This window comes from Fragaria vesca, linkage group LG1 (genome assembly GCF_000184155.1).
Source record: "Fragaria vesca subsp. vesca linkage group LG1, FraVesHawaii_1.0, whole genome shotgun sequence".
Classification (NCBI taxonomy): domain Eukaryota; kingdom Viridiplantae; phylum Streptophyta; class Magnoliopsida; order Rosales; family Rosaceae; genus Fragaria; species Fragaria vesca.
The window spans coordinates 22,480,349-22,506,259 of NC_020491.1; the positions used below are offsets into that span (position 1 = coordinate 22,480,349).

A 25,911-nucleotide genomic window follows, 5' to 3' on the forward strand; every position below is an offset into this window, starting at 1 on the left:
TTTTTGTTTTATACCTCATGATGATTAAATTATTTTAATAATTGATAGATTATAATTTTTGTAAAAATATTTTTTCACTTTGTATATGCATGTGACATGTATAATAATATAAATATATAAATGCTTTAATAAGTATGTGGTAAAACTAGAAAATAAAAATCAATAAGGAAAGTAATAAAATGCAAACCATTATTATTGAATTAGAAAGTTTAGAGAGAATAAATTTGTTTAATTAGTGTCCTTGATAGTCATTGTGTAAGAGAATAAATATGTCATTTAATAATTCATAATAGAGTGAGGTCAAATGAACAAATTTGGAGGTCCCAATAGCCGCACTCTTCAAGAAATCACCCTTGCTGCTCTAAAATTCCCTCAAGCCTCAGAAGTAAGATACTCAATATCAAAACCACATCTGATGCTACAGTTTTGACTATGAAATAATTGTTGTAACTGTACAACTTACACCCACATTCTCTACTCTACTTCACCTATCTAAGAGTATCCTGCATCAACTACAACGTGACTTAAATAAGTTAGTCTTTTCCTCCTTAAATCAAAGTATCATCATTACGAGCATGACTCATTATGCGTCTACACCTCCCTAGATCAAAGTATCACCATTACAAGCATGACAGGTTATGCAACTTTGAGCACGAAATGATTGTTGCATCTGTACCTAAAAGTCTAAAACGGAGACCCACATTCTCTACCAATTGCCATCCTCAAAATCTAACTGCAATCAAGGGGGCATACCAGTTCCCCATTATTACCAGTGGTACATCAAGAACCCATCTGAAAAGTTGACGATTATCTGCTAGCTTAAATCATTTGGTTAAAACCTAGAATGGTGTTGACAACATCACGAAAAAAGATTTACTTGATTTGTAAATTGAAACAAACTTGTCCATAAGATACTGCATACTGCAATGGAACAAAACTTAATAGTTCAGAAATTAAAGGGAAAATAAACCTGGTATTCAAAATTCAAATAAAGCAACACATCACACTCTTGTAGATGACCCCATTCATCAGTAAGTCCTCATTCGTTGAACCAACAATTCTCCCATCAGCTATAGATGCAATTACTGTACTTCCTTCCCGACGAAAGTACAAATAGATCATCTCCAGTTCCACTGAATAGTTTATTGACTGTTATGAGGTTCTTCTCACCTATTGATACATAAAGAAGATGAATTAGATTCAAACACCATAAAGTAAAATAATTCAAAACTTGAGTACAGAGAACTATAACAAAGAAACTAGGAATGGATCATATGAATGAGATCGGGGACAACATCATAAGTCTGAGACCAATAAAACAAAATCGCTTTCATTTCACAATTCCAAAGCATAGAGCAAATTTGATAAATCTTGCGTTATAAATCAAACACACGAAATAGAGCATGAAAACAGTGAACAATGCATGTTCAACTCTTGAAGTTCAATATAGAAAGCTGGCAGAAACACAAAAACACATATTGACCACAAAATCTCTTTACTCGACCCTACAGATATATGTATCAGCAGGGCACAAGGTGACATACTACAAAGTTCTGTTGACTTCACATTGATAAAACATGTCAATATGTACAACACACTGACAATACACAAACCAGAATGTGACAAAGCATCTATCAGTGCAGTACAATGTGGCAAATTAATTTTCTAAATCCAGAAAATTAAAATTGCCACCTGTGAATGTGATCAACACACTGGTTTGCTTCTTCCAATCTCATTGCTGAAATTACAAATGGGGGGCAATGAACAATTATTAATCTTCTTTGTTAGAGGGTTTGATTTCTATCCTTTCAATCCATTTACAGTAAATAAAAGGTTGAAAAGGTATGAAAATGAAAAACAACAGTCGAAATTAATTTCAATATTGTAACACAATGAATGTTGCCTTCAGAACAGATTGCATAATGTAACAGAGAACAGATTGCATAATGTAACAGCACAAGGTATGCTAAAGTTGATTAGAAAAACATACAGGTGTGACATAAGGTTTATAATTACCGGGTCAAGAAGATGGCGGTGGGGTTTCCTGGTGTTGGAGGATTCTGCTGTATTAGTTTGACAAGAGAACCAGCTTTAGAAAGTGCATCAGGAGCTGTACCAGACAATACTTCTACATCTTGAAGACCAAGTTGTCTCTTAATTAAGTCCAAGTTCTCTTGCAGGACCTCAATCTCGCCAAAAGGTAGCTTCAAATCTAAGGCCTGAGGCCCAAGTTTAACTGCCGCATCCTTCTTAAACTTCATGAAAGGCATACAAAGCTTTTGGATTTGTTTAAAATCTTTTGACTGACCAATAGAACTGTTTTGCAGAGCCTCTTGTATCACCATGTCTGAAGAAAAGGTACGACTGTCTTTGTCAAAGTTAATCTGGAGTATTTTCAAGCACTCTGCCTTCCACCCATCAAAGTGCTCATTTACGTAAATCAAGCCGCTTAGCTTGTTGTCTTCTGTCACCGATGTAACTGAGGTACCCTTCTTGTTACCTTTCTTTGAGCCTAAAACTTGCTTTTGGAGGAGCTTCCTCATTAAAATGATGGAGTCCTGCAAATACTTATTGGCACTCTGGAGGGTTAGGTCTGGAGCATCAGCCACAGGCCATCCTGCATTTACCACAAACCCTTCCTTCTTCAACAGTTCCCTCCAGACATATTCTCCATAGTGTGGACAGATTGGGGTAATTAGACGTGTCTGCACATCCATAAATCTCCACACCAAATCATGGTTCATTCCCCCAGCACCACACGAAAAGCGGTACTCATCCCTAGCAGTTTGAAGATCATAAAATCCAGTCTTCAGGGCGTCCCGGAACATGTAATCACTGTAATTCTGCTGAGTCCTGTTCACAGCAATATTTATCTCATTTGCAAAGACCTTGTCAGCATAAGTAGTTGGGGGGCCTGGTCTCAAGGAAGATTCTGCAGCCAAAACTTCTTCCATCCATGAGATCTCTTTAGTAAGCCGCAGAATTGCAGCATTGGCAGTCTCAAATACAAAATTTGCATCGTCAACACCGTCTCCAGCATCAGCCAAAGAAAACCGAGTAGCATCAGCAGAAAATTCCTCAATTGCCTGACGAAGTGTCCTAAAATTCCCTGTAGACTTGGACATCTTCTCAGCATTAAGCATGATATGCCCATTGCATCTGAAACCACGAGGCCAGTGCTTCTTGGACATAATAGCTGTATGGTTGTAGATGCAGAAGGTTAAATGATTTTGTATGAGATCTTTGCCAGACACTCGAAGATCAAAAGGATACCAATACTCAAACTCATGCTTCATATTACGAAGAGTTGATGATGAGATGCCAGATGATTTAGGTTCTGGGCCATCACAGAAGATATAATCCCAGACCTCATCAGTCATTTGTTCAGGTTTAATTGCGGATTTGCTGGAACCATACATATCTCCATTGTGGAGGAACTGAGCGATGGTGTAATAAGCCATGTAAATAGTTGAATCAGACAATGACTCGACTAAGAATTCTTCATCCCAGGGAATACGAGTACCAAGCCCAAAAGATCGTGAACATGCCCACTGATTTAACCAGCCCAAAGTATGTTCAAACCCATGCCGTGTTTCATCAGAATACAAACTCATACCGGCCAAGCACTCCTCAGCCAGTTTCTTCCATTCGGTTTCCCCGTATGTGATATACCACTGATCTGTAAGCGCCACAACACATTCATCCCCTGATCGTGATACTACCCGCTTCTCAGGCTCACTGTACGAAATTGCCTCGCCCGCCTCTATAAGCATGCTTCTTATCAGGGGCTTCACCTCCTGGACTTTCCTTCCGCTGAATTCCCCCACAATAAGTGTTCCTTCATTGAATCCTTTCAAGTAGGTCTCCTTCTTGGCTTCTGCTAGCTTCTCTTTCTCATTCTGGCTTTTGATATTGAGTTTCGCGCAGACCGTTTCTGCAGCTTTATTTCCATATTCTGGAATATCAATGATTGGGATAATATCAAAGGGAAGAACCCACTCATTTTTTACACCATATTTCTCCCTGAGAGCATCTTTTTTTTTCAAATCATGCAAGGCCATATAATCATCAGGAGAATCAGAGGGTACACTGGTCACAATCCCAGTACCTTTGTCTGTTAGAACAGTCAACATAGGAAGGGCATAAATAATCTGATTCAATGCGAGTGGCGACTTCAATGGAAGGCCAATCAAATCCTGACCAGTAAGTTCAACCAAGCAAGTAGGTTTCTGTGGGATCCTGGAGTAGTTTTGATAGGCAAGGTTAAGAGCTGCTCTTTCCGTAAGAATGAATACCTCAGTTTCATTGATTTCAAAGGCTCCATACTCCCCATCAGGCAATACCCATGCATTTGTTTGGCCGTACATGGTCTCAGGTCTTAGAGTTGCTGCAGCCAGGAACACTTTCTTCCCCTCCAACACAGCCAATTTAGAAGGAAAAGGTCCCACCAGTTCCATTTTAATGACGGTATATTCTTGGGGCTGAACTCCTTCGCCACTGGCTCGGTCATGATCTGCACACGGCTGCCCATCTAATGGAGAGTATACAGCGTAACGAACATCTTTCACAATCTTTCCCATGTCTTTAAGTTTCCTAACCTGCCACTTGACAAAGGCATCGAAAAAAGGGTTCATGTCTGTAGTAATAAACGAGCGTCTCCAGTCACAGCCGAGCCCGAAAGCCTTGAGGTCCTCCACTGCCAATGGCGGAAAAAACGTCAACCACTTATAAGGATCCTGGAATTTGGATATCTCACTGTCCGACAGACCAAAACTGCGCATAATTTCCCACTGGTACACTTGTCCGGCGGACTTTGCCGCAACCTTGGACTTCTTCCCCTTGTACTTAGCACCCCCATTGGCATTCTCCGCTTCCGGTTCCGCCTCCTGAGCCTCCTCCTGCTTCTCCTGAGCGGCGGGAAACACCGGAGGCTCCCCGAAGAGCTGAATCTCCCTGGCAAGCTTATCGGCAGAGGCCTTGATAGGCATTCCGGTGCAGTGGAAGGCAAACGGCAGAAGCACATTGGCGCCCCTCAAGCGGTGATAAGCCGCCGCGAACTCCAACTTGGAAAGCGAAAAGGCGTGTCCGAGATGCAGAAAGCCGTTCATGTAAGGGAAGGGGAAGTTTCCGAAGAACTTCTCCCCGGGTTCTGGAAGCTTCTCACGAGCTTCGGCCTTGAAGACATGGTTGTCGTCCCACCAGGCTCGCGCTTTGGCCTCGATTTCCAGGAGACGGTCTCTCCTCGCAAAGCTCTTCCCGCCTTCCGATGCCATTCCGGTAACTTTACAGTAACTGCAAATATCAAATTAAGAAAGCAGAACAAAACCCTAGGCTAGCGAAACTTGAGGAGAACAGAGAAAGAGGGAAGGACCTGCTGGTGAAGTTCAGGATTGAATTGGGGATGGTGGCATGAGAGCGCAGGTTTCGTCGGACGAGAAGAAGAGCCAGGGAGCGATTGGGTTCGACGCCGCCGTATTTGTGTGTATCAATTTTGGGTGAAGTAGAGAGAGAGAGTAGGGTTTAGAGATTGGATTCTTTTGAAGGCAGCAAAACACGTGAAATACCAAGTTTGTCCTCGCTTTTTCTGAAAATTACACTGAATAACCCCACAAAAACACAGCCACAACGCTCACAGTAGCCGGCTTCATTCTCATCAGATTATTCTCATCAACTTGTAAAGGTTGTATTTCAAGTGGGGGCTTCAGTTGTCTTCTCTTGAGCTCTCACAGGTTTGTGATTTCAATCTCTCTTTTCTGGTTTTCTCTCCTCCTATTACTACCCTAGCCTTTTGGGGATTCATTGTTATTGTTTTAGGCTCTTTTCTGGGTCTCCTCCTCACAATTGTAGCTGTTAATTGTATACTTGATTTCTGCAATAACATCTTGATCTTGCATCGTTGTAATTGGTACACTAGTAGTAGAGCACTAAAGGCCTAGGTAATCATCACATCAAATGTATCTCAGAACTCGAGTTTGAGGGTTTTTTTTTTCCTTTTTGTTAGCTATTGTTTCTGGGGGAAACCATGCTTTAATACTAATACTATGTTTGAGCACTCGACCAAATTTGACAGATCCCAATTTTGTTTAATTCCTTCAGTTTCCTTCCATGTGATACAAAACATGGGCTCTGTTAGTTTCTGAAATCAAGCTGGATTTCTTCTTTGTCATTCGAGTTACTGTTGGACTGTTTCTTTGCTTTTATTTTCCTGGGTATCAAACAGTGGTACATTGAAGTAAATAGTTAGGTTTTTATGTATAGATGTTAGAATATTATGTTTCCAGAAGTTAGCAATGATGATTTTTCGTGGAAACCAAAAGGTCCAAATGTTCAATTGCAGGTGTTTTTATGTGTTAAAGGTTATATAAGAGGGGTCAGGCTAATTTGATTGGAACTTGGCCGATCCCAAGGGCATGTGTAAAATCTTTTACTCTATCTATGTGTGCTCATGTGCTTAGAATGATTGCTTGCCTCATTTAGTACCCTCCTTCCGGGGGTTAGCTTTGCTTGTAATCCTGCATCCTGGAAATTCTCTATGATGGACTAATGGTACTGTCTGGTTGCGTCACTTTTCTTATTCTATTATATTAGTCTACTTCTAGATAGGTTCCCACATGTAATATTTTGGCTCCTCTTTTCAATTCTTGCATTCTGTGTGATACAGTTGTTGTATGTCTGGATATCATTGTCCGTATAATGTTTGTGTATGTAACTTTTGAAAACAAAGTTCTTGTTAAGTTATATAATTTGAAATTCTGGTTTATTTGCACACAGAGATGGTTGTTCCTCCCCCGGTCAGGCCTCCTACTATCACAAAGTTTTTAAAGCCTTATGTGCTAAAAATGCACTTTACAAATAAATATGTAAGTGCCCAGGTAGTCCACTCACCAACTGCTACTGTAGCCTCTTCTGCAAGCTCACAAGAAAAGGCTTTGAGAGAGAGCCTGGAATCACATCGGGATGTTGCTGCTGCTGCGAAGATTGGGAAGATATTAGGGGAGCGCCTGCTGCTCAAGAATATCCCTGCTGTATCAGTCCACTTAAAGAGAGAACAGAAATATCATGGTAAGGTTAAAGCTGTCATTGATAATGTGGTAGAAGCAGGTGTCAAACTGCTCTGATTTTTGTAGGGGGATACATTAGTTTGCTTACTGTCTGGTTCTCATGTTTTTAGAAAAGAAAGTATTGTGCTATTGATGCAATGAGAACTTTTTAGTCCTTCATGTTGGATGTTGGATTTGATTTCGTTTATGTTATTTACAGGATTACACCTTCTTTTTATGTGATTTGGGGGTCAAATATTTGAGTTATCAGTTTGACATGATTATGATTGCATGTTTTGTGGTGGGAGTGGCAGACTGGTGATGTTAGCTTCCACCGAGTAGAAACACTCCGGTGGTCATGTTTGAGTTGTCTAGATTATCAGTTTAGCTTACTGCAACGTTTTTCATCCGAAATCCGTGGTACCAAGATTAACAAAAGGCACACCTTCCTATACCCCCTTGTAATCAAATACCAATTCCCCTGAGTTACATATGCTTCTCCATCGTTCCCCATCAAATTTTCTGTTCAATTGTGTCACCCTCTTCTTTCTTCCTCTCTACCTCTGAGCTTGTTATTTAAAACATAAAAGAAACTTCCTGAAGTCTGTGTATTATTAATGTAGGGAGTTCAGACAATATCTATTATTGGTCACAACAACATTGAAAATGGGATCAGAAGACACATTTTGTGCAGGGTTATAAAGCTTCTGAGGTTTAGATGTCTCTATCTCTAAGATAATTTCAATTGTTGTCCGGTGCGAACCCTTTGCTAAAGAAAAAGCAATTCATGAAATGAAACTCAACAACTCCAAACATGTAGTTTTCACAAGATCCTCAGCTTGATGTATTATATAGATAAGGTGCCAGTGCGATTCAGATGTGTTCAAACATTGTAGTACCATCAAATAAACTCTTCCAGGTTTGTGGCAAAGAACCCTTCAGGTCAATGGAAAACAAATTTGCCTCTCCAATAGCGACACTGGCCACGTTTAGCAAGCAACATAGGAATGGATTGGGATTCTTCTTGAGCTCCTCGGCATGATCTTTCTTTTCCTAACCAAACCGGATATGCCTCTTCAAGCATGGAGGCTCATTGCGTTCAACATCACCACCAGCTAAATATGTTGTATATACGCTAGCAGATGGAGTGATGAATGATGCTCATAGCATGACTTTTGGTTGTTTGGAGTTCCAAGTTCCATTTTGGGTGGAACTTGAAGTCTTGAACATATGCCAACAGTGCTCATATGCAAAAGTTGTATTGTATCCTCTCCGAGACCCATTGTAACATGGGCAAACTTGAGCACTCTGAGTTTGCATGCAGACTTTATGGAGGAGACTCCATTGTCTCGCTCTCGCCACATATATCATGCACTTTGTATCTTCAAACGTATGAACCAGCAATGATAAATATGAATTTGGTGTTTATATCAAGAGCGTTCACGAGACAAATACAACAAGAATCCTCTCTCATGATCCAAATAAAATGCTGGAAACACAGATAGGGATAAACAGTAAAATAGCAGTGAGGCACCATGAGATGCACTACGCCGGTTGATCAAAGGTGCTAACTTTTTTTCGCACCCAATGACCACTCAAATTGACTAGGTTTTTGGAACAATCGAACAAGTCAAACCAAGCATTTTGGGCTTTACCAAAACACATATAAAGCTATACCTGTTACTTTCAAAAAACACATATTTTGCCTTCATATAAGGTGCCAGTGTCCTTTGATTATAACTCTTCTCTTCTCCCATGGCAATGGCAGCCACCGCCGCCAAACCCTCCCCCATCAAAATCTCTTCCTCCATCTCCAGACCCACCACCCCTCCTTGTTTCTCTTTCCCCACCAAAACCCTAAACCCTAAACCCTCCTCCTCCTCCTCCCTCTCCCTCTCCCACTCCTCCTCCTCCTTCATCGCCCACTCCCACGCCCCAATTTCCTCCTTCTTCTCCGACGACGACGACTCCTCCTCGGACGAGAAGCCTCGCGAGGAGTGCGGCGTCGTCGGCATCTTCGGCGACCCTGAAGCCTCCCGCCTCTGCTACCTGGCCCTCCACGCCCTCCAGCACCGCGGCCAGGAAGGCGCCGGCATTGTCTGCGTCCACGACAACCTCCTCCAGTCCATTACCGGAGTTGGGTTGGTCTCTGAGGTCTTCAATCAGTCCAAGCTCGACCAGCTGCCTGGCGACTTGGCCATCGGCCACGTCAGGTACTCCACTGCCGGTCAGTCTATGCTTAAAAATGTCCAGCCTTTTGTTGCAGGCTATCGCTTCGGCTCCGTTGGGGTCGCCCACAATGGCAACTTGGTCAATTACGGCGCCCTCAGGGCTATGCTTGAGGAGAAGGGATCCATTTTCAATACCAGCTCCGACACCGAGGTGGTTCTTCATCTCATTGCCATTTCGAAAGCCAGGCCTTTTCTTTTGAGGATTGTTGATGCGTGTGAGCAGGTTAAGGGTGCTTATTCCATGGTGTTTGTCACTCAAGACAAGCTCGTTGCGGTTCGGGACCCGTACGGGTTTCGGCCTTTGGTTATGGGCAGGAGGAGCAATGGTGCTGTTGTTTTTGCATCCGAGACTTGTGCGCTTGATTTGATTGAGGCTACCTATGAGAGGGAGGTTGATCCCGGAGAGTTGGTGGTGGTGGACAAAGGTGGGGTTTCGTCTCATTGCCTTATGCCTCATCGTGAACCCAAGCAATGTATATTCGAGCACATATACTTTTCCCTGCCCAATTCTGTTGTTTTTGGGCGTTCTGTGTATGAGTCTCGGCGTGTGTTTGGTGAGATTCTTGCCACTGAGGCCCCGGTTGAGTGTGATGTTGTCATAGCAGTGCCTGATTCCGGTGTGGTGGCTGCGCTTGGTTATGCTGCCAAAGCTGGTGTGCCTTTTCAGCAGGGTTTGATTAGGTCACACTATGTGGGAAGGACCTTCATTGAGCCATCGCAGAAGATCAGGGACTTTGGCGTCAAGCTTAAGCTCTCTCCGGTCAGGGCTGTGTTGAAGGATAAGAGGGTTGTGGTAGTGGATGACTCCATTGTGAGGGGAACTACGTCTTCCAAGATTGTTAGGTTGTTGAAGGAGGCAGGGGCTAAGGAAGTTCACATGAGGATTGCAAGCCCACCGATTATAGGCTCCTGTTATTATGGTGTCGACACCCCTAGTTCTGAGGAGTTGATTTCAAACAGGATGAAAGTTGAGGAGATTAGGCAGTTCATCGGATGCGATTCACTTGCTTTTTTACCATTTGATAGCTTGCAGGGGATGTTGGGAACAGAAGCTCCCAACTTTTGTTATGCTTGCTTTACTGGAAATTACCCTGTGGAACCTAGGGAGGATAAAGTGAAACGGGTTGGTGATTTTATGGATGATGGAATGACTGGTAATTTTGATTCCATTGATGGTGCTTGGATTCCAGCAAATCGGATTCACAAACACGAGAGCGATAATGAATCTGAGGAAAGTTAGCTCACCCACCATTGCTTCAGTTGATGATATAGATGCTTTTGGGTTTCAACACAGCACCATTGGGAAGCATTGCACTGATTGCAGTGACTGATGTCTTCGATCTGAAGGAAGCATAGGGTTCCTTTTCAATTTTGCATCTGATTTAAATTTTCTTGATGTCATACAGTTGAGAGGTACCCGTGGTTTCAACATACTTTTTTTTTTTTGTTATGATCTATATGAGAGGTACTGTGTGCCCACAATTTTAATTTCTTATATTTGTGTGCAAATGCTATTCCATTCTCCTGATCATTTGCAAGCCATGTCTTTTGGACCAAAGATTGATGAAAACTCTTTATCTCCTAGACCCTATATTAATGATGTCAGCTCTCATACAAGGAATTTTGATGAATCAAGTAGTCAGTATCCATGAATAAGATTTTAGCATGTATGGATGGTAAAACGTCTGAGGGAGCTCCTTGGCAGTTTCTTGTCAATAATGGAATGTGTACTGATCTTAAGACCCAGCCATTCACCATCTTAGGTCAGATTTATGGTGATGATACAGCTCCTTTTGCTTCTTTTCCATGAATTGTCACTGGTGAGAAACTTGTATTGCATATGAAAACTGTCCTTGTATTGCTTTTGCTGGAAAAGGGACACTCTTTCAGGCCTGTGGCACACCTTCACTATGATGGTAGCGTTCTCGCTTATATATTGGGCATTTACATCCTTCTGCCAATCACCCAGTGATTGTCTTCTTCATATAAATTACCTATTGAGAAAGTACATATAAATAAGCCTCTTGAGATAATGTCCCTAAAGCTCATTCATTCTCATCTTAGGTGTTTTGGGAATTTATGTATAGCTGGGAATGATGAAAATTCTTTGCCTATCTAATTCAAAATGTTGTAGTAACAGGATATATAGTTTTGCTAAGAGTGCAGCTATTGGGACCTCCAAATTTGCTCAGTATACCTCTCATTCTCTCTACACCTCCATTTTACTTTTAAGTACAACTATTTTCTCATTAAACCTCTTTTCAAATTCCTAAAATAGTCATGTTTATGTAATTCACATATATATATTAATATATTACTCATTACATCTCTTATTCACTCACTATACCTCAATTTTTTTTTCTTTTTGCATGCGAAACATCCATTCTCGACTTCCATTCTTTATTTTTTTTCTTTTTTCTTTTTAACGCAAACCTCCATTCCCGACCTTGATTTCTTAATTTTCTTTATTTTGCATAAAACGTTACTAGACATTCATTTTTTGATCAAATTGTAAGAAATAATTTTCAATGACATCAATTTTTGATAAAAGTTAATTTGAATCATGAAGAATACTATTCTCTTAAATATTAAAAAAAACAAGGATTGTGTCTCAAATTTTATTTATCGATCATCAAACCAATGTTCTTGCTTGAACTATTTTATATTTTTATTACTTTTGTATTTCTATTTTACATATACTATTTTTTTTTGTAAGTTTATGTTTTTTGTTTTTATACTTTAATAATTGATCGATCATAATTTGTGTAAAAAAATTTCACTTTGTATATGCATGTGACATGTGTGATAATATAAATATATAAATACTTTAATAAGTATGTGGTAAAACTAGAAAATAAAAATCAATAAGAAAAATAATAAAATGCAATCTATTATGGTATTATTATTGAATTAGAAAGTTTAGAGAGAATAAATGTAATATTTCTTTTTGTTTAATCAGTGTCCTTACTAGTCATTGTGTAAGAGGATAAATATGTCATTTAATAATTCATAATAGAATGAGGTCAAGTAAGCAAATTTGGAGGTCCCAATAGCCACACTCTTTTGCTAAACTATGTCATCCTTTCTGAGTACCTGAATTCCTGGGCAGAATGTCATGACTTGTGAATATTCATGACTCATGACTGACAATTAGGAGTTCAAACTGGATTCAAGTTATGTATATTTATGAAGATAGCTCTTTGATATCGTGAGCATAAAATTTGGCTCTAACTGCAGTATTCACTTTCAGGCTGGACAAGATGTGGGATTTTATTAGTCTGTCAATGTGTGGATGCTTATCACTGGGTGCACTTCTATTGCTGGTACGATCTGGTTCTTTTTGTGTAGTTAACTTGTTACAGTTATTGTGTCTGCTTAACCATACCCTGACTGCACACCCCTCCCCATTTTCATACGACCAGCTTGTGAGCAGTAGAGGATTTGGTTTAGCAGGCGTCTGGTGGGCATTGGCAGGATTTCAATGGGTAAGAAACATATGGGGCTTTACATATCTAATTATTACTTGAAATTTTCTGAATATAAATCTCCTTTATCAGAGTCGGTTTTTCCTCTCTCTCTATGCCGCCTTATATCCCCGGATGGCGTAGTTTACTCTGAAGATATGAGCCGGTATAAAATGGAAAAGGTCGGAGCTGTTTAGGGCAGAAATAGACGAATACGTGAGATAAGTTGTAACACCTTGATAGGGATTAAAATTCATGTTTTGTTGCTACTTTATCGAAGATTGGTACACAGCTAGTGGTGAAGGCTTCCCCTATTTCTTTTATCTGCAGTATGAGGCTGCCTCTATTCGTTTATCTGCAATGACCTTGGAAGTGGGACTGTGGAAGGGAGGTGCTGCCTCTAGATTTGGGGAACAGATGGAGCTAATGACGGTCCCAATATTTAGTGTGTCGTCTAAGCAGCACCTTGTTCTCTTTGATCACCTCTTGTAATTGTTATGCACCTTATATATTAGTCCTTAGAAGTTCCTGCACCGATTCTTCCTTCAACATGGTCTCGTACTTCTGGCTTTTTGGTTTCCTGGATTTCAGAAACTAAGCTTTGCCAAAGTCCACCAAAAATGGAGTGCTAGAAGCACAGCCATAACACAGTAGCTGCAGGCTAGCCTGCGCACCGAACGGGCATCTATCAGGACTCCTTTGCATATATTTGGTATCCACCTGTACTGATCATGTTAAACTTAATTTTGATGGCTCTCTACGTACGACATGACCAAGTTCCTGCCAGTGTCTTGGTAATGCTGGAGTCCTTGAAGCAACTGCCTTGACGTGAAGGTCTTCGCACTGCTCTTTTAAATCACTACCAGCATGTGATCTTGCTCCAAGATATCCAGCATTTGGCTGATGAGTTTCACTTGATTGTGTTCCGGCATGTCTATCGCGAGTCTAACTTTGTGGCAGATCATTTGGCTGACCTTTCTATCGTTCGCCTAGTCCGGCAATCTGGTTTTTCTTTCCAACGTTCCATCTGGGCTATACATTTGTGTTCTTTTTATTCTTCATCAAAAAGAAACAAAAGACAAATAGTAATATCTTAGTGTGAGGGCTTATTTCCTGGGAGGGGAAATGAATAATAATACTATTACACTGTAGTATTATGGTAGTGTTATCGTAAGTAGTGCGGTAGTACCTTACTATGAGGAACCACATCTTATTCATCACTCTGAATTTACTTTTACCATCGATAAGCATTGTATGTACTATAGATACAGAACAAGTCTATACAAAATAACTTAGGTAATATGGGTCTATTTGGGGGCAATATGGTGTCTGTTGGAGGGCAATATGAGGTCAACTGGGTCTATTTAAGGGCAATAGGTGCCCCATGACCGGAATCCAGATCGGGATCTATTAAGGGGCAATATGATGTATATTAAGGGTCAATAGGGGTCTACTGAAGCACAAGATTAATAGTCTATTAAGGGGCAAGAGGGGTCCGATGACCAGAATCCAGATTCGGAGATTAATGAGAGAGCAATATGAGGGGTTTATGTGTGTGTGTGGGTGTGGGGGTGGGGGTGGGGAATTAAGGATCCGGTTGCCGGAAATGAGGGGCGCAAGGATCCGGTTGCCGGAATCTTGTCTCGGCCGCCAGAGTCCAGTCACATACTCTCTATTGCCCTAATATGTCTAGTGGGGTTTATTAATATTAATTGACTGAAGGCATAATTGTATTTTTAGTATATAAAGAATGAAAAATAAGAATAGAAAGGGTGTATGAATAGAGATTTAACATGTTAATATACTCTCTTAACTGTACTATAATATTAACCTGACCTGCAAAATTCTTCAGCCTCTAGAGTTCTAGTTGTGTTTTGAGTCGATGTCGTGCAACGCTCCAATTCATGAACAATCAACTAGAAGTATACAAACTGAATTCTTTATCGAAGAGATGGTAGTTGGAACAACAACGAAAAAATATATCCCCATATATTTTTCACGCCTAAACGCCCACATATATAATGCTCACCCCTTAACAACGAAAAAATATATCCCCGCAAGAGCAGGAGATAGTTCTCCTACACATTTAAAAGATAAGTCCTCTCTTTTTCCTTTTCTTTCTCTCACTTGCCTGCAGGAACCAAAATATGAGTGAACTCCGATGCCAAGGAAGATGATGGAACAAAAAACCTTATGTAATAACTTGATTGAATTACAAACTTCTGTGAGGATATGATCCAACCAATAAGGAAATAAAACAACATAATCAGCCACGACAACCAGATTATCATGACACAAACATTGCAAAAATTACTTTGTTCCCTTCATTAGCCCAACACAGTACCAAAATATGTTCTTAACTTTTAATTATTTACTCTTACTAAAGTGAAAAACAAAACTTGGTTACAGTCATAACCAAAACCACAAGATCACAAACCCCTGTAGGGTGTTAATAAGAGATATAATTCCATGCTCTGTTAGGTAATCCACACACAAAAGCCATAAATTTTATAAGGGAAAAAAAAAAACAAACAAACAAACATATTTTACAGAGCATCTAGCATAAATTTAAATTCTTCCCAGGATCTTTTACTTCATATGTTTAGTTCTGTTACTATAGTCCACTCCATGTGGAGAGGGTAGAACCCCGAAGACATCAGGAGTACGAATTTGACGCGGACAAAGATCTAAAGCAGTATACAGCATCAACAAATGAAGGTATCGTTCAAATGTGGCTCACCTTCTAGAAGGGAAGTCAAAAGAAAATTACACACCAGTACACCACAAAGTCCCTAAAATACATCCATTACATGTATAAAAAGAGGGTAGAGGTACAAAAGACATGCTGTGGAAGACATCTAACACAAAAACTGTTGTCACTTTTCTCAATGCTAAGCAATTTGTTTATCCTTTCATCTAACTTGCTTTTAACACACCTATTTCCTTTTTACGTCGTCCAATCATCTTTTCTTCTATATCAATCTATTCACATAACATATCTCCTCCCTTACATTTTACCCACTCTTAGTTTCAACCAAGAGACATTCATCAGAGTTTGACACACAACTATGCCACTGTTTCTTCATCCAGCAAGGAGAATGTTGGGAAAAAAAGCTATGTTTAGTTCATATCCTCTCTGTATCACACTTTTCTAGCCTCACACTGGATTACTCAACTACACATGTCAATACATGGCGATGCCTTATTCTGACATGTCTAAAATTAGAGGCCAAAAAGGGGGGGGGGAAGTATAAAAACAAGAGTTCCATGCCATATAAACATTTAGAGAAGTTGATTGAAATGATTTACCTTTAGGATAAACATTCTCAATGTGAGCACAACTGTATCTCTAGAACTGCAAAAAAGAGAGGAACAAATAAGTAGAGCATTTTGTATCAGGAGCGATAAAAGAACAATAACACAACAAAACATTTGATCAACATAATTATAAAAAAAAACATCCGCATTACTACTACCAACTTACTTAAAATCCCATGAAATCAATATTTTGTTAAACAACCACACTCAAAGAAAAACTGTGAATTGGGATGTATGGCATATGTAACAAGTTTATAACTCTATTCAAGTACCAGATAAACAACTCTCTGCTTCCTGCATGCTTCGATAATGCATTAAAAGTTATAAGGAACATGGCAACTTCTAGCGTATCCATGTTTACATTGAAAGCTGGTGAAGAAGTTTTGAATTTTTTTTCAGCGAAATAAGCTAAGGTAGATCTGCAGGCTTTTAAAAATAATAATAATATTTTTTCCATAAACAAATATGAATAAAATTCCCATTTGCAGTAACTATTGTCCAATTGAGTAAAATAAATCTTTTTCTTACTAAACGTAGGTCGTAGAACATAGGAGTATGAAATTACACACAGGACAAGGAAGATAGCGAAACACTAGTAAGGTCCAAGACTTAAGTTGGACACATGACTTGAGACTACTCAAAGTCCATGATTGGTCTACACAGTATTGGGGTAGATCCAAGGGAACACAATTTCATATTTACACAAAAACAGTGGAAGCTGTTTTTTTTTCCCCTCCCTTCTGCATGGAAACGTTAGTTGCTTACCAGCTATAATCTGCCTGGTCATTGTCGGTTTTTAGGAGACGCTGACCACCACCAGAATCAGTTAGCACGAACTCTGTAGGGCTTCCATATGGGATTCCAACCTAACAGACAAGAGAAAAAAGATCGGTGAAATAGAGTAAGAACCACATGCAACAAAATCATGAAGATACTAATCCTTAATTAATCATAAAAAAAAATTATATAGTTATAAATCAGCAAATGGTCCACTGTAGTGAGGAGTATGCCCAACCCCAACAATTATTGCAACTCCATAATTCATGTAGAACATCGTAAACATTAACGAGTAAGACATCATACACTAGTTGTCGGCGAAAACTTTTCAGTGATTACAGTACCAGTGGGCCCGGTACATTTAATGCTGTAACTGTCCTTCTTAATGGCCAATATAGCAGGTTCCCATATATCAAGATATCCCGTCTGTCAAAACAAAAGACCCGTTGAAGAAAGAAATGCAAACTTCCATCTAAAAATTAGCTATACAAAAAAGAATACTGTGTAAAAGTTAAAGACATTTTTCTTGTATAAACATACCGACTGATATACTTTAAATGAAGAATGACCTTGATTAAGAATCTTCTGTAACTCGGCTTGCATTTCAGGATCTGTGAACAAGAAAAAAGAAAGAGTATAACCACCACAGGATTTTGTGTTGCGTGATATTAATGATAAAAAAAGGTAATCATTTGAAACAAGAAAAAAGACGAGATTATGGATAAAGTTAAGCACTAGGTGCTGCTAGTGAATATGAATTAGGGGTATGTTTGAAATCAGCCACATTCCCTCAGTGATTAATGGAATACCAACAGTAACTTTGTGACCTCAAGAAGGTTGGAGCAAGGTGATCTGTTGTCAATCTTCTTTTCACACTTGCAGTGGAAGTGTTGAGCAGACTAATGGAAGGAGCCATGAGAAACCTGTTGGTAGAGTTGAAGACTGTAGTATCCACCTTTTGGGGCTTCCAAACCACACATAGCATTTTATTACCTCTTGGGACATCGCCATGGACCAAAATTGGTTCTAGGTTACACTAATTATAACATGGTATTAAACCAGGCTTCTTATAGACATATTAGGATAAAAGCAGCCACCCAAACCCGATTGGCCAGGGCCCATGGGTGGAGGCCAGAAGTTGTCATATCATACTACATGGCTTATACTTAACAATGTGGGAGTTTACATTCCAACAAAAGCCCTCCTTACGTTAGACTAGACATGCACCAATATTGGGTGATATGGATCAGGAGTAGATCAAGCCCACCACATGATTGGAATGAATTGGGTGGCTGCTCTTCCACCGTGTTAGAATCAGATGAGAAGATCCTTTTTGAGTGATAATTATTCTGCATCTTGCAGGCAGGAACCGACTAGACTAGGAAACACCTAGTTTTCAAAGTCCTATAAGAATTAATTGGCCGTTTAAGTAATTAACATCATTTAATAATAGATATATGTATGTGTCTTCATCAAACTATTGCAACAGGTAGAAGCACTGCAAACAGTGAGATAATCCGCAGATGATAAACTTTTCTGTACTACATGTGATGAGGGAATATGGGGCACTCTGATACAAGCTTTGATATGTTCTTTTTCTTTTCGCTCAGTATCAGGCTTTAACATTTAATAAAGCCTTGCAGGAAATTAATAAGGATATAGAACAATTAGCTGAAGTTTTGTTGTGGAGTGGGATAGTAATTAATATCTTCGTCAATACCTTGGACACACATGGGGCAAATAAGGGACAAATGACAGAAGTTTCTCATTAGCAATTTCACAATCTCTTTACTTCAGGAGATGAGAAAAAATGGGGAACACTGATAAAATTTTGAATATATATATATAGATACGGAAACAATACAGAGCGCACGTGCGTAAATGCGCACGGAGCTCCGTTCGCCACCATCCGGCACCGGCGACGGTGCGCCTCCACCCCAGTGGACTCCAGCAGCGTCCCCGATCACTTTCCCTCCCCGGCGAGTCCACCAAATTTCAGTTTTCCGGCAAGATCACCCAAAATTTCAAATAAAGTCGATATATACGGAAACTGGAATTATCTCGCCGGAAACTGGAATTCGGCGGACTCGCCGGGGAGGGAAAGTGTTCGGGGACGCTGTTGGAGTCTACTGGGGTAGAGGCGCGCCGTCGCCGGCGCCGGACGGTGGCGAACGGAGCTCCGTGCGCACTTGCGCTCCATATCCGGCCTCATATATGAGGCTTGAGAATCACTATCTTGGAGGGAACTAATATGGAAAAGGCAAAAACGGGCTGATTAACTGAAAAGTCAGTTGTTGGCTGGGATCGTCACCCTTGAAATATAGAGTTGAAGGGTACTCCAAGCGCTCAATCCTTTAATTTTCAAAATATTCATGTGTTAATAAGTATCAAAACAGGAAGGTAAGTCCTCATTGCCTCAGATAATCCAAGCTTCACTTTAATCACTCATTGTTGAATCTTGCCTATATATATATATATAGTGCATGATTAATCTTACCTTTATAATTATGTGTTTGTTGTATGTGCGTGTGTGTAGGTCCATGAAAATTCAAGTCCTTTAGGGTATGGATAAGAACGTTCAGCAGCTATGGGTATCAGTCCTAATTTCCAACCCGTATGAGACAAAAAAGAAAATCCATAAAGAAATATCATACATGAAAGATGAAACAGATCAAGCTGGCATGTATATTTGTATAAAAATTTATCTTAGTCAAGATACTTACCACAAGGAATCTTTCTGTTCTCATTCGCAAAAACTTTTACAAGCTCTCCCTACAAACAACAGGAAGTTACCCAATGAACAACAATTAACAGTCACAATGAAGACACTTGGATTCAAGATGTATTTGATTTAATCAATTGAACACTTATAGCACGACACAGATGATTGAACATGTGATGGAAGAACCAAAATTCCATGATACAGAAATATGAGGACAATTTAGAAGTTTTAGCCGAAAATGGAAATCTTGCCAATGAAAATTGAAATATTGATAATAAAATGGGGAAAAATGCTGTTAACTTGTCCCTTCTGAAAGTACATTATTGACAAAATAGCACCAAAAATATTGCAGTTTTACACCTTCAAAGTCGTCAAAGGGATACTTGGTGTCACATGATTTTAGAGGAGATAAACCCCAACATGACTGCTTGGTGAATCTAGCAAATTTATTCCAGATAGATACATCATAACTTTCTGTGCACAATGATTGAACATCACACTAATTAGACAACTCATGAATTTCTATCAATGATTCGAAGCACTTCTTTTTACACTATTTCGGAAACCCAAGGACTCGATCTTATGGATATGTAAAATACAGGAGTTTTGGAAACGGATACTCAAACCTTCTTCCCCCACCCCGACTGATATAGAGGGGCCAGGAGGGAGAAAGAGAAGAGAAACAGACAGAGAGCCAGCTTGTGGGGTGGGACAACCCACATTCACCAGACAAAACCCTGAATCCCTGACATGAAGATACATCTTGTAACTATAATTGAGAATTTGAGATAGTACCTTGCGCTTCCTGTTATCAAGAGGCTGGACTTCAATAGCAAGATATGTATCAACATCATCCGCAGTAATTAGATAGTTTGGTTGCTTTGCTCCTATCATCAGAAACTCAGGAAAACTTAGAATTGACATGATATAAGGAAAACCAGAAGTAACCAACATCCAAAATCTAATGTACAAGGAAAAGATCAGTACCTTCGATATAATTAACTGATCCATCTTCCATATGGCGTACCCACTAAAAAAACACATATTAGTATTGTCCCACAATAATTTAACCGAAGTGTTTGGGGTGAGGAAGTGGGTGTTGAGGGTTCTGAAAGTATATACAAAACCACACCTCAAAATTGCAACTGGTTGTCCCATTAATAGAGTACCCGCATGCTTGAAGTTCTCTCCCTGGAAAAGCTTCTCCTGAAATTTGAAGGTTCTCAATAGCTGGTAATGGATCATCATCTGCAGCTGCAAATTGTAACATGTTAGGTTTTAGAGCAACCATTTGAATGCTGAGACGAATAAACAAAGTTCAGATGGATGATGACCCTCAGAAAATGAAGAAGACGGCTCTTCAAGAACTGGCGGTAGAAAATGATACGAGGAACCGGGCTCATCAGGTGCAGTTGTGTAAGGAGTGTTTCCTGGACTCCAATTTGTTGACATTTCTCTCTCATGTTGGTTTCCCTCAGGATCTTGATCATCGAGCTCTGTGTTCCTAACAGGATCACGAAATGTGACCTGTTTATTGGTGGTTTCTTCACTATAACGAGTTATTGGTGCATCACCGCGGATAACATCAAGCTGAGTAGGTGTATCTCGTGCTGCAGAATTCCTAGTAAACCATTGAAACACTTGAGCAAGAAATTCAAAGCAATTCACACATTCTATGGCTTTAATTCTAGATAATAACTAACCATCTCTTAATAACGAGGAGAAAGTTTCACTCATATTTCAACATTTTGTGAACAAGTGAAGACGAAGAATGAAATCTTTTCGGATTCAATATATAAAATGTATAAGCTTTTGAGGAATAAGTAACTGGGAACTGATATGATGCAAAGTTTGTTGGATTGATGCTGCTTGGCCCTGTAAAGACCATAAATCGACTGTCGAACTTGAAGGGATTTATGGCTAATTTATGCATGACACTAAATCCCAATGGTCTATCAAGAAATCATAACTGGTTATTGACGCATGAGTACTCAATAATTTAGTGATCTTTGCTGATTCACCAACTGATATTATTGTGTTGGCCTCGGAACTCTCAGAACCCCCTTTACACCGAGCTAGGTCTCATACATTGTTAGGACCCAACATACATGGGCAGGGTGGGCTCCATGGACCCATCCAGGTGTGGAATATCCCAAAAGGTTGATGCAGTTCAGTGATGATACATAACCGACGCTTCCTCAATGTCAGACAATTGTGCTTGGGTCACATTCCTTAAATTGAATTTCTAGAGTGATTAAGCTCACCATAGAGGTCATACCAAAATGACGCTTGGCTTATAACGTTACCAAATGGCTTGAGTTAGCTAGGCATATCCAGCAGAGTGCTTTGCCTCAAGTGAAATTCTCACTGGCTTTGGCAAAGAGGCTCTTTGGGAATGCAGTGTTTTGTAATTGGGTAATTTTGATGGAAAGGAATAAATGAATCTAAATATAATGGAGTAGGGCTGGAGGACCTTTGGAAGGAATGTAGATTCTTAATAACGGCTTTAGTTTTGGTTGAAATTTAGGACTAAATGTTCTCCTCCTAGACTGGAAGGCTGTGGTGGCTGAGTTTTTCTTTTTTCGACATAGTGTTTATCAATTTTCTCAGGCTAGTCTTTTTTGTAGTCTTTTGTGTTAGTTTGGTTTCATGCACTAGCACTGAACAAGAAAATACCAATACAATATAAAATAAATACCAATGAGTGTTAATAGAGAAACATATAATGTTAGCCTAGCCTACAGGAACCCATAAAAAATAAATAAATAAATAAATAAACCTCAAGAAAAATGAAAAAAATTTAGCCTGATCGAAGGAAGTCAAAGACAAAGAGGAGATTTGATTGTAGGAGTTCTTAGGTTAAAGTCTCCAGTCTCCCACTTATATGTTGATTTCATGGTACAGGGTGGGGGTCTACTAATATGTTTTTTTTTGTCTGCATTTACCAGCCTCTGCCTCTTCCTGGTAACAGACGACACATGAAGCCTATCCTATGTGGGATCTAGTGATTGTCCAAAAACAAAATGAGTAGACTAGCTTTACTCTCTCCTATCACCATTTAAACAGTTGTTACTTCTTGATGAACCTCCTCCTTCACATCCCCCCACACTCTTTATTAACCAGATTGAAAGTAGCTTCACAGTTGGGAAAGATTAATTCTATGAAGGACCTTTCAGAAGTTTGAGTGGAAGCAGAAATAACAACTTGGCACTAAATTTTCAAAGTAATAAATGAAATTATAGCAGATGGTTGAATTTAATTAGCACTAATAAGAATAGACATACTCTAACCACCTATGAACATATGGGTATGATGGATGAATTTAATTTGAAAAACTGAGTCGTTCATCAGGTTTAAGTAGGAGATGCATGTTGGACCATAATCATCAATACAAGACCAATGAACAATAAAAATCCAATGAAATCAGAACCCACCAACAAATGCAGATGGTTGTAATGTGTATTCAGTTCACAGAAGCAGTCTCCATTTGACCAGGCTCACCTGCTAGCAAAAGGTGAATACCTCCCCAGGTCATTGGGTTCCACATTCCTACTGACAACACCATCCAAAGCACTCTGATCATGACCCAATAGATCCCAATCCCTGGTGGTCTGAACATCCGAAGCTGAAACTGGTACTTTTCCCTGGGAATATGTTTGCTGAGGAACTAGTTCAAGCCCATTTTTGTGCTGATTGAATGCATAAGAACATAAGAAATTTTTATGACGTGCTAATAGGAAGAACAAGAAGACATGAACATACAGTAGTTGTCAATGCTGCACCAAAAGAGCGTGAAGGCGACTGCATGGGAATGTTAGAGTTATTCAACTCTGAGTTCCAGGGTCGTACATGATACTGTGACTCCTTTAGTTTTGCCTGTTATAAAGGAATATACATATCCAAATAATCAATTATTGTGGAAAAAAAGGATCCATAAAGACTTATCAAAGCATTGAAGAGGAGGTTTAATGTTAAATATTTAGCTTATATAATTTCCAATACATACCTCAGTAAGAAGGAGCTTTTCTTGCAAATGTTTAAAAAGAACCTGTAAAATAACAGAAGATGCAAACACTAAAATAGTAAAATACATGCGTGCAATTTCAAAGTAATAAATCTGACTTGATCAGGAACTGAACTCAATTCCATTTGTTTCTTACGTTTTTTAGTTTTCTAATTTTTTTTGGGGGAGAGAGAGAGAGAGAGAGAGAGATAAAGAACAAGGTACTCCTGCAGTCTGTAATTATAAAGATTTCTTTACTGGCTAGCATGGTGGTAGCCTGGTAGGATTCATATTGCAATATTTTAACATTCAAAAATCTAAAAGTGATTTACGGATCCAACTATATATTCATGTTATTCATCCTGAGATATGAATAGTCTTTAACATATTATATTATATTATAGCTCCCCGACATACCTTGACATTGCTGACAATTGATTGGGCATCAAGAACTAGAGGCTGCAAAGAGTACTCTGCAAGAAGTGGGAGCAAGGATGAAACAAATGTCGATCTCTCTTGCTGTGCATCCTGACAGAACAGAATCAAAGCAAACAATTATTCAATTACGCTCAACTAAAAAACAAGACAACTAACAAGTTTTTAGGTTTTCATAACTAGAGTGCACCAGAAACAATGGAGCATTAGCAAAGCACCTGTAATGCATATGTGAGGCGTATATTTTCCTCAATTATGTCTTGTCGGTAAGATAGAGCTTTCGATGCAGCATCTACAAGATCCTGTTGCTGTTGATCAAAGGCCTAGTAGCAACAAAACACACTACTAAGAAAATTATACTTATACCATGCCCATGTACACATGTGAAGGGAAGAGATAAAAGGTACAATGTAAAATTGTAATAATAAGTAAACTGCCTACCAGACGCATATAAGCAATGCGCTTCTCAAGGACATATTTTTCGTTGCGTATTTGTGCTTCCTGTTAAAGATTCATAGTACTAAATATTAGTCACTTCAATCAACAAAGAGTTAATGGCATATAAGTCCAGAACATATCAAATTATATTCCAATGCCATGTCAGTGTCAAATTGTCATATACGCATTATACCTTTATGGAATAATCAGACAGATGTCTCCGTAATTGCATGATCTCATCTTCATGCTCACGAGTCTTGACAATAAGATCCTACAAAATGTAAATTGGTTAAATAAGAAAGTATACCTGAAAATAGAAGATGAGAAAATTAACATCTAATATAAATATAGGCCATACCTGCTTCCAGAGGCTTCTAGGATTTAATTCAGTTATAGGCATCAACCCTTGTCCAGAAAAAGGGAACCTTGGATCATATTCTCCTTGTGTGTTAAACCTAAGGCAAACACAAAAGCTCATCTAAATTTGTTCAGATAAATATTCAGAAACTTAAATATGAATGCTTCAATATCTACAATTGAGGTGAAATACCTTCCCGGAGAGAAGGATGTTGTGGATGGTGAAGATAAGTGAGAGAAGCCGGCATTATCCACAGGCTGCTGACTACCCGGAAGTTCCTTCATGGTCCCATTGATCTTGCTGCTTGAGGACTGGGTTTCCGCATTACTTTGTAGAGGAGCATCAGCATTTGGCTTCAAACTCTCTTGGTGTAGAACTAGTCTACCAGATGGATCAAGTCCAGAAGTATTGACCGCACTCCTATTCCTATCTTCTTGACTACCGACAGGGGGAACTGGTTGATGAGCTTCATACGATCCTTGGACCCGCTCAAACCAAGGATCATCGGCACGCGGCCTTTGCGCACCAGATTCCTCTACTTTCTGCCAATGTTTTATTAAAAAGAACAAATGCATGAGGAGACCATACTACTACCGGACCAACTTGACGAAGAGGACATCTACACTATTATACTACGATAAAAACAATCAACCAAAAATCCAATTCGATAGAAAAAACTACCTTATAAGCTACAGTTTGACGAGCAAAGTAGCAATCCTTTGGTACTGAACTTAACAAACTATATCGTTACTCTCAATTCCGCCATACACTACTTGAATCTATCATTTCATCACTAATTTTCTAGAATCATAACTAAAACAATACGACAAATTTGAGAACTTACAAATCTATCCAGCTCAAGAATCTTGTTCTGAAGCTCAGTCCTCAATCGGATGTTCTCCTCCACCTGTTGCTTAATCGTTGCCTCCGCAGCTTCCACCGCCTTTATGACCTGAAACAAGCTGCTATCATTGTTGCCGTGGTTGTTGTTCGCTCCACCAATAGGATCACCGGCGCCGGAAATCGCCAGCCCCGAGAACTTGTCTGCGAATTTCCGATCGTAACCGTTATCCATCGCCTTCCTCTCTGCGCTTCGGCTAGGGCTTCGTGCTCTCTCTCTCTCTC

At 39.5% G+C, this 25,911-nt stretch overlaps 4 protein-coding genes across 5 annotated transcripts; 2 read left to right on the forward strand and 2 right to left on the reverse strand.

Moving 5' to 3' along the window:
- Window positions 1–2,012: 2,012 nt before the first annotated feature.
- On the reverse strand, window positions 2,013–5,511 carry LOC101293524 (leucine--tRNA ligase, cytoplasmic-like). The gene is made up of 2 exons (XM_004288603.1): window positions 5,372–5,511; window positions 2,013–5,292 (listed from the first exon to the last, which is right to left on the reverse strand). Exon 2 carries the CDS (start codon window positions 5,271–5,273, stop codon window positions 2,013–2,015), a length of 3,261 nt encoding a protein of 1,086 aa, XP_004288651.1. The 5' UTR covers window positions 5,274–5,292; window positions 5,372–5,511.
- Window positions 5,512–5,640: 129 nt separating this feature from the next.
- LOC101293822 (50S ribosomal protein L18-like) lies at window positions 5,641–7,566 on the forward strand. Of its 2 annotated transcripts, XM_004288605.1 has the most exons (3): window positions 5,661–5,729; window positions 6,772–7,062; window positions 7,261–7,566. In XM_004288605.1, the coding sequence occupies exons 2-3, from the start codon at window positions 6,774–6,776 to the stop codon at window positions 7,281–7,283; spliced, it is 312 nt and encodes a 103-aa protein (XP_004288653.1). In that variant the 5' UTR covers window positions 5,661–5,729; window positions 6,772–6,773; the 3' UTR covers window positions 7,284–7,566. The 2 variants fall into 2 exon arrangements, with proteins under 2 accessions (XP_004288652.1, XP_004288653.1); XM_004288604.1 differs by having other exon boundaries at window positions 5,641–5,729; window positions 6,772–7,317.
- Window positions 7,567–8,948: 1,382 nt separating this feature from the next.
- LOC101315099 (amidophosphoribosyltransferase 1, chloroplastic-like) lies at window positions 8,949–10,511 on the forward strand (the record flags this gene model as incomplete). Its single annotated transcript, XM_004289557.1, has 1 exon — window positions 8,949–10,511. A coding segment is annotated over one exon (1,563 nt), but the record flags the coding sequence as incomplete, so codon positions are not given.
- A 4,040-nt stretch (window positions 10,512–14,551) lies between these two features.
- On the reverse strand, window positions 14,552–25,905 carry LOC101294305. Its single transcript, XM_004288606.1, has 20 exons — window positions 25,631–25,905; window positions 24,979–25,328; window positions 24,787–24,883; window positions 24,622–24,699; window positions 24,432–24,491; window positions 24,209–24,313; window positions 23,973–24,083; window positions 23,559–23,600; window positions 23,315–23,428; window positions 23,054–23,241; window positions 20,887–21,173; window positions 20,685–20,806; window positions 20,540–20,582; window positions 20,348–20,439; window positions 19,554–19,602; window positions 17,371–17,441; window positions 17,137–17,256; window positions 16,819–16,919; window positions 16,045–16,090; window positions 14,552–14,866 (listed from the first exon to the last, which is right to left on the reverse strand). Exons 1-20 carry the CDS (start codon window positions 25,859–25,861, stop codon window positions 14,822–14,824), a joined length of 2,352 nt encoding a protein of 783 aa, XP_004288654.1. The 5' UTR covers window positions 25,862–25,905; the 3' UTR covers window positions 14,552–14,821.
- Window positions 25,906–25,911: the final 6 nt, after the last annotated feature.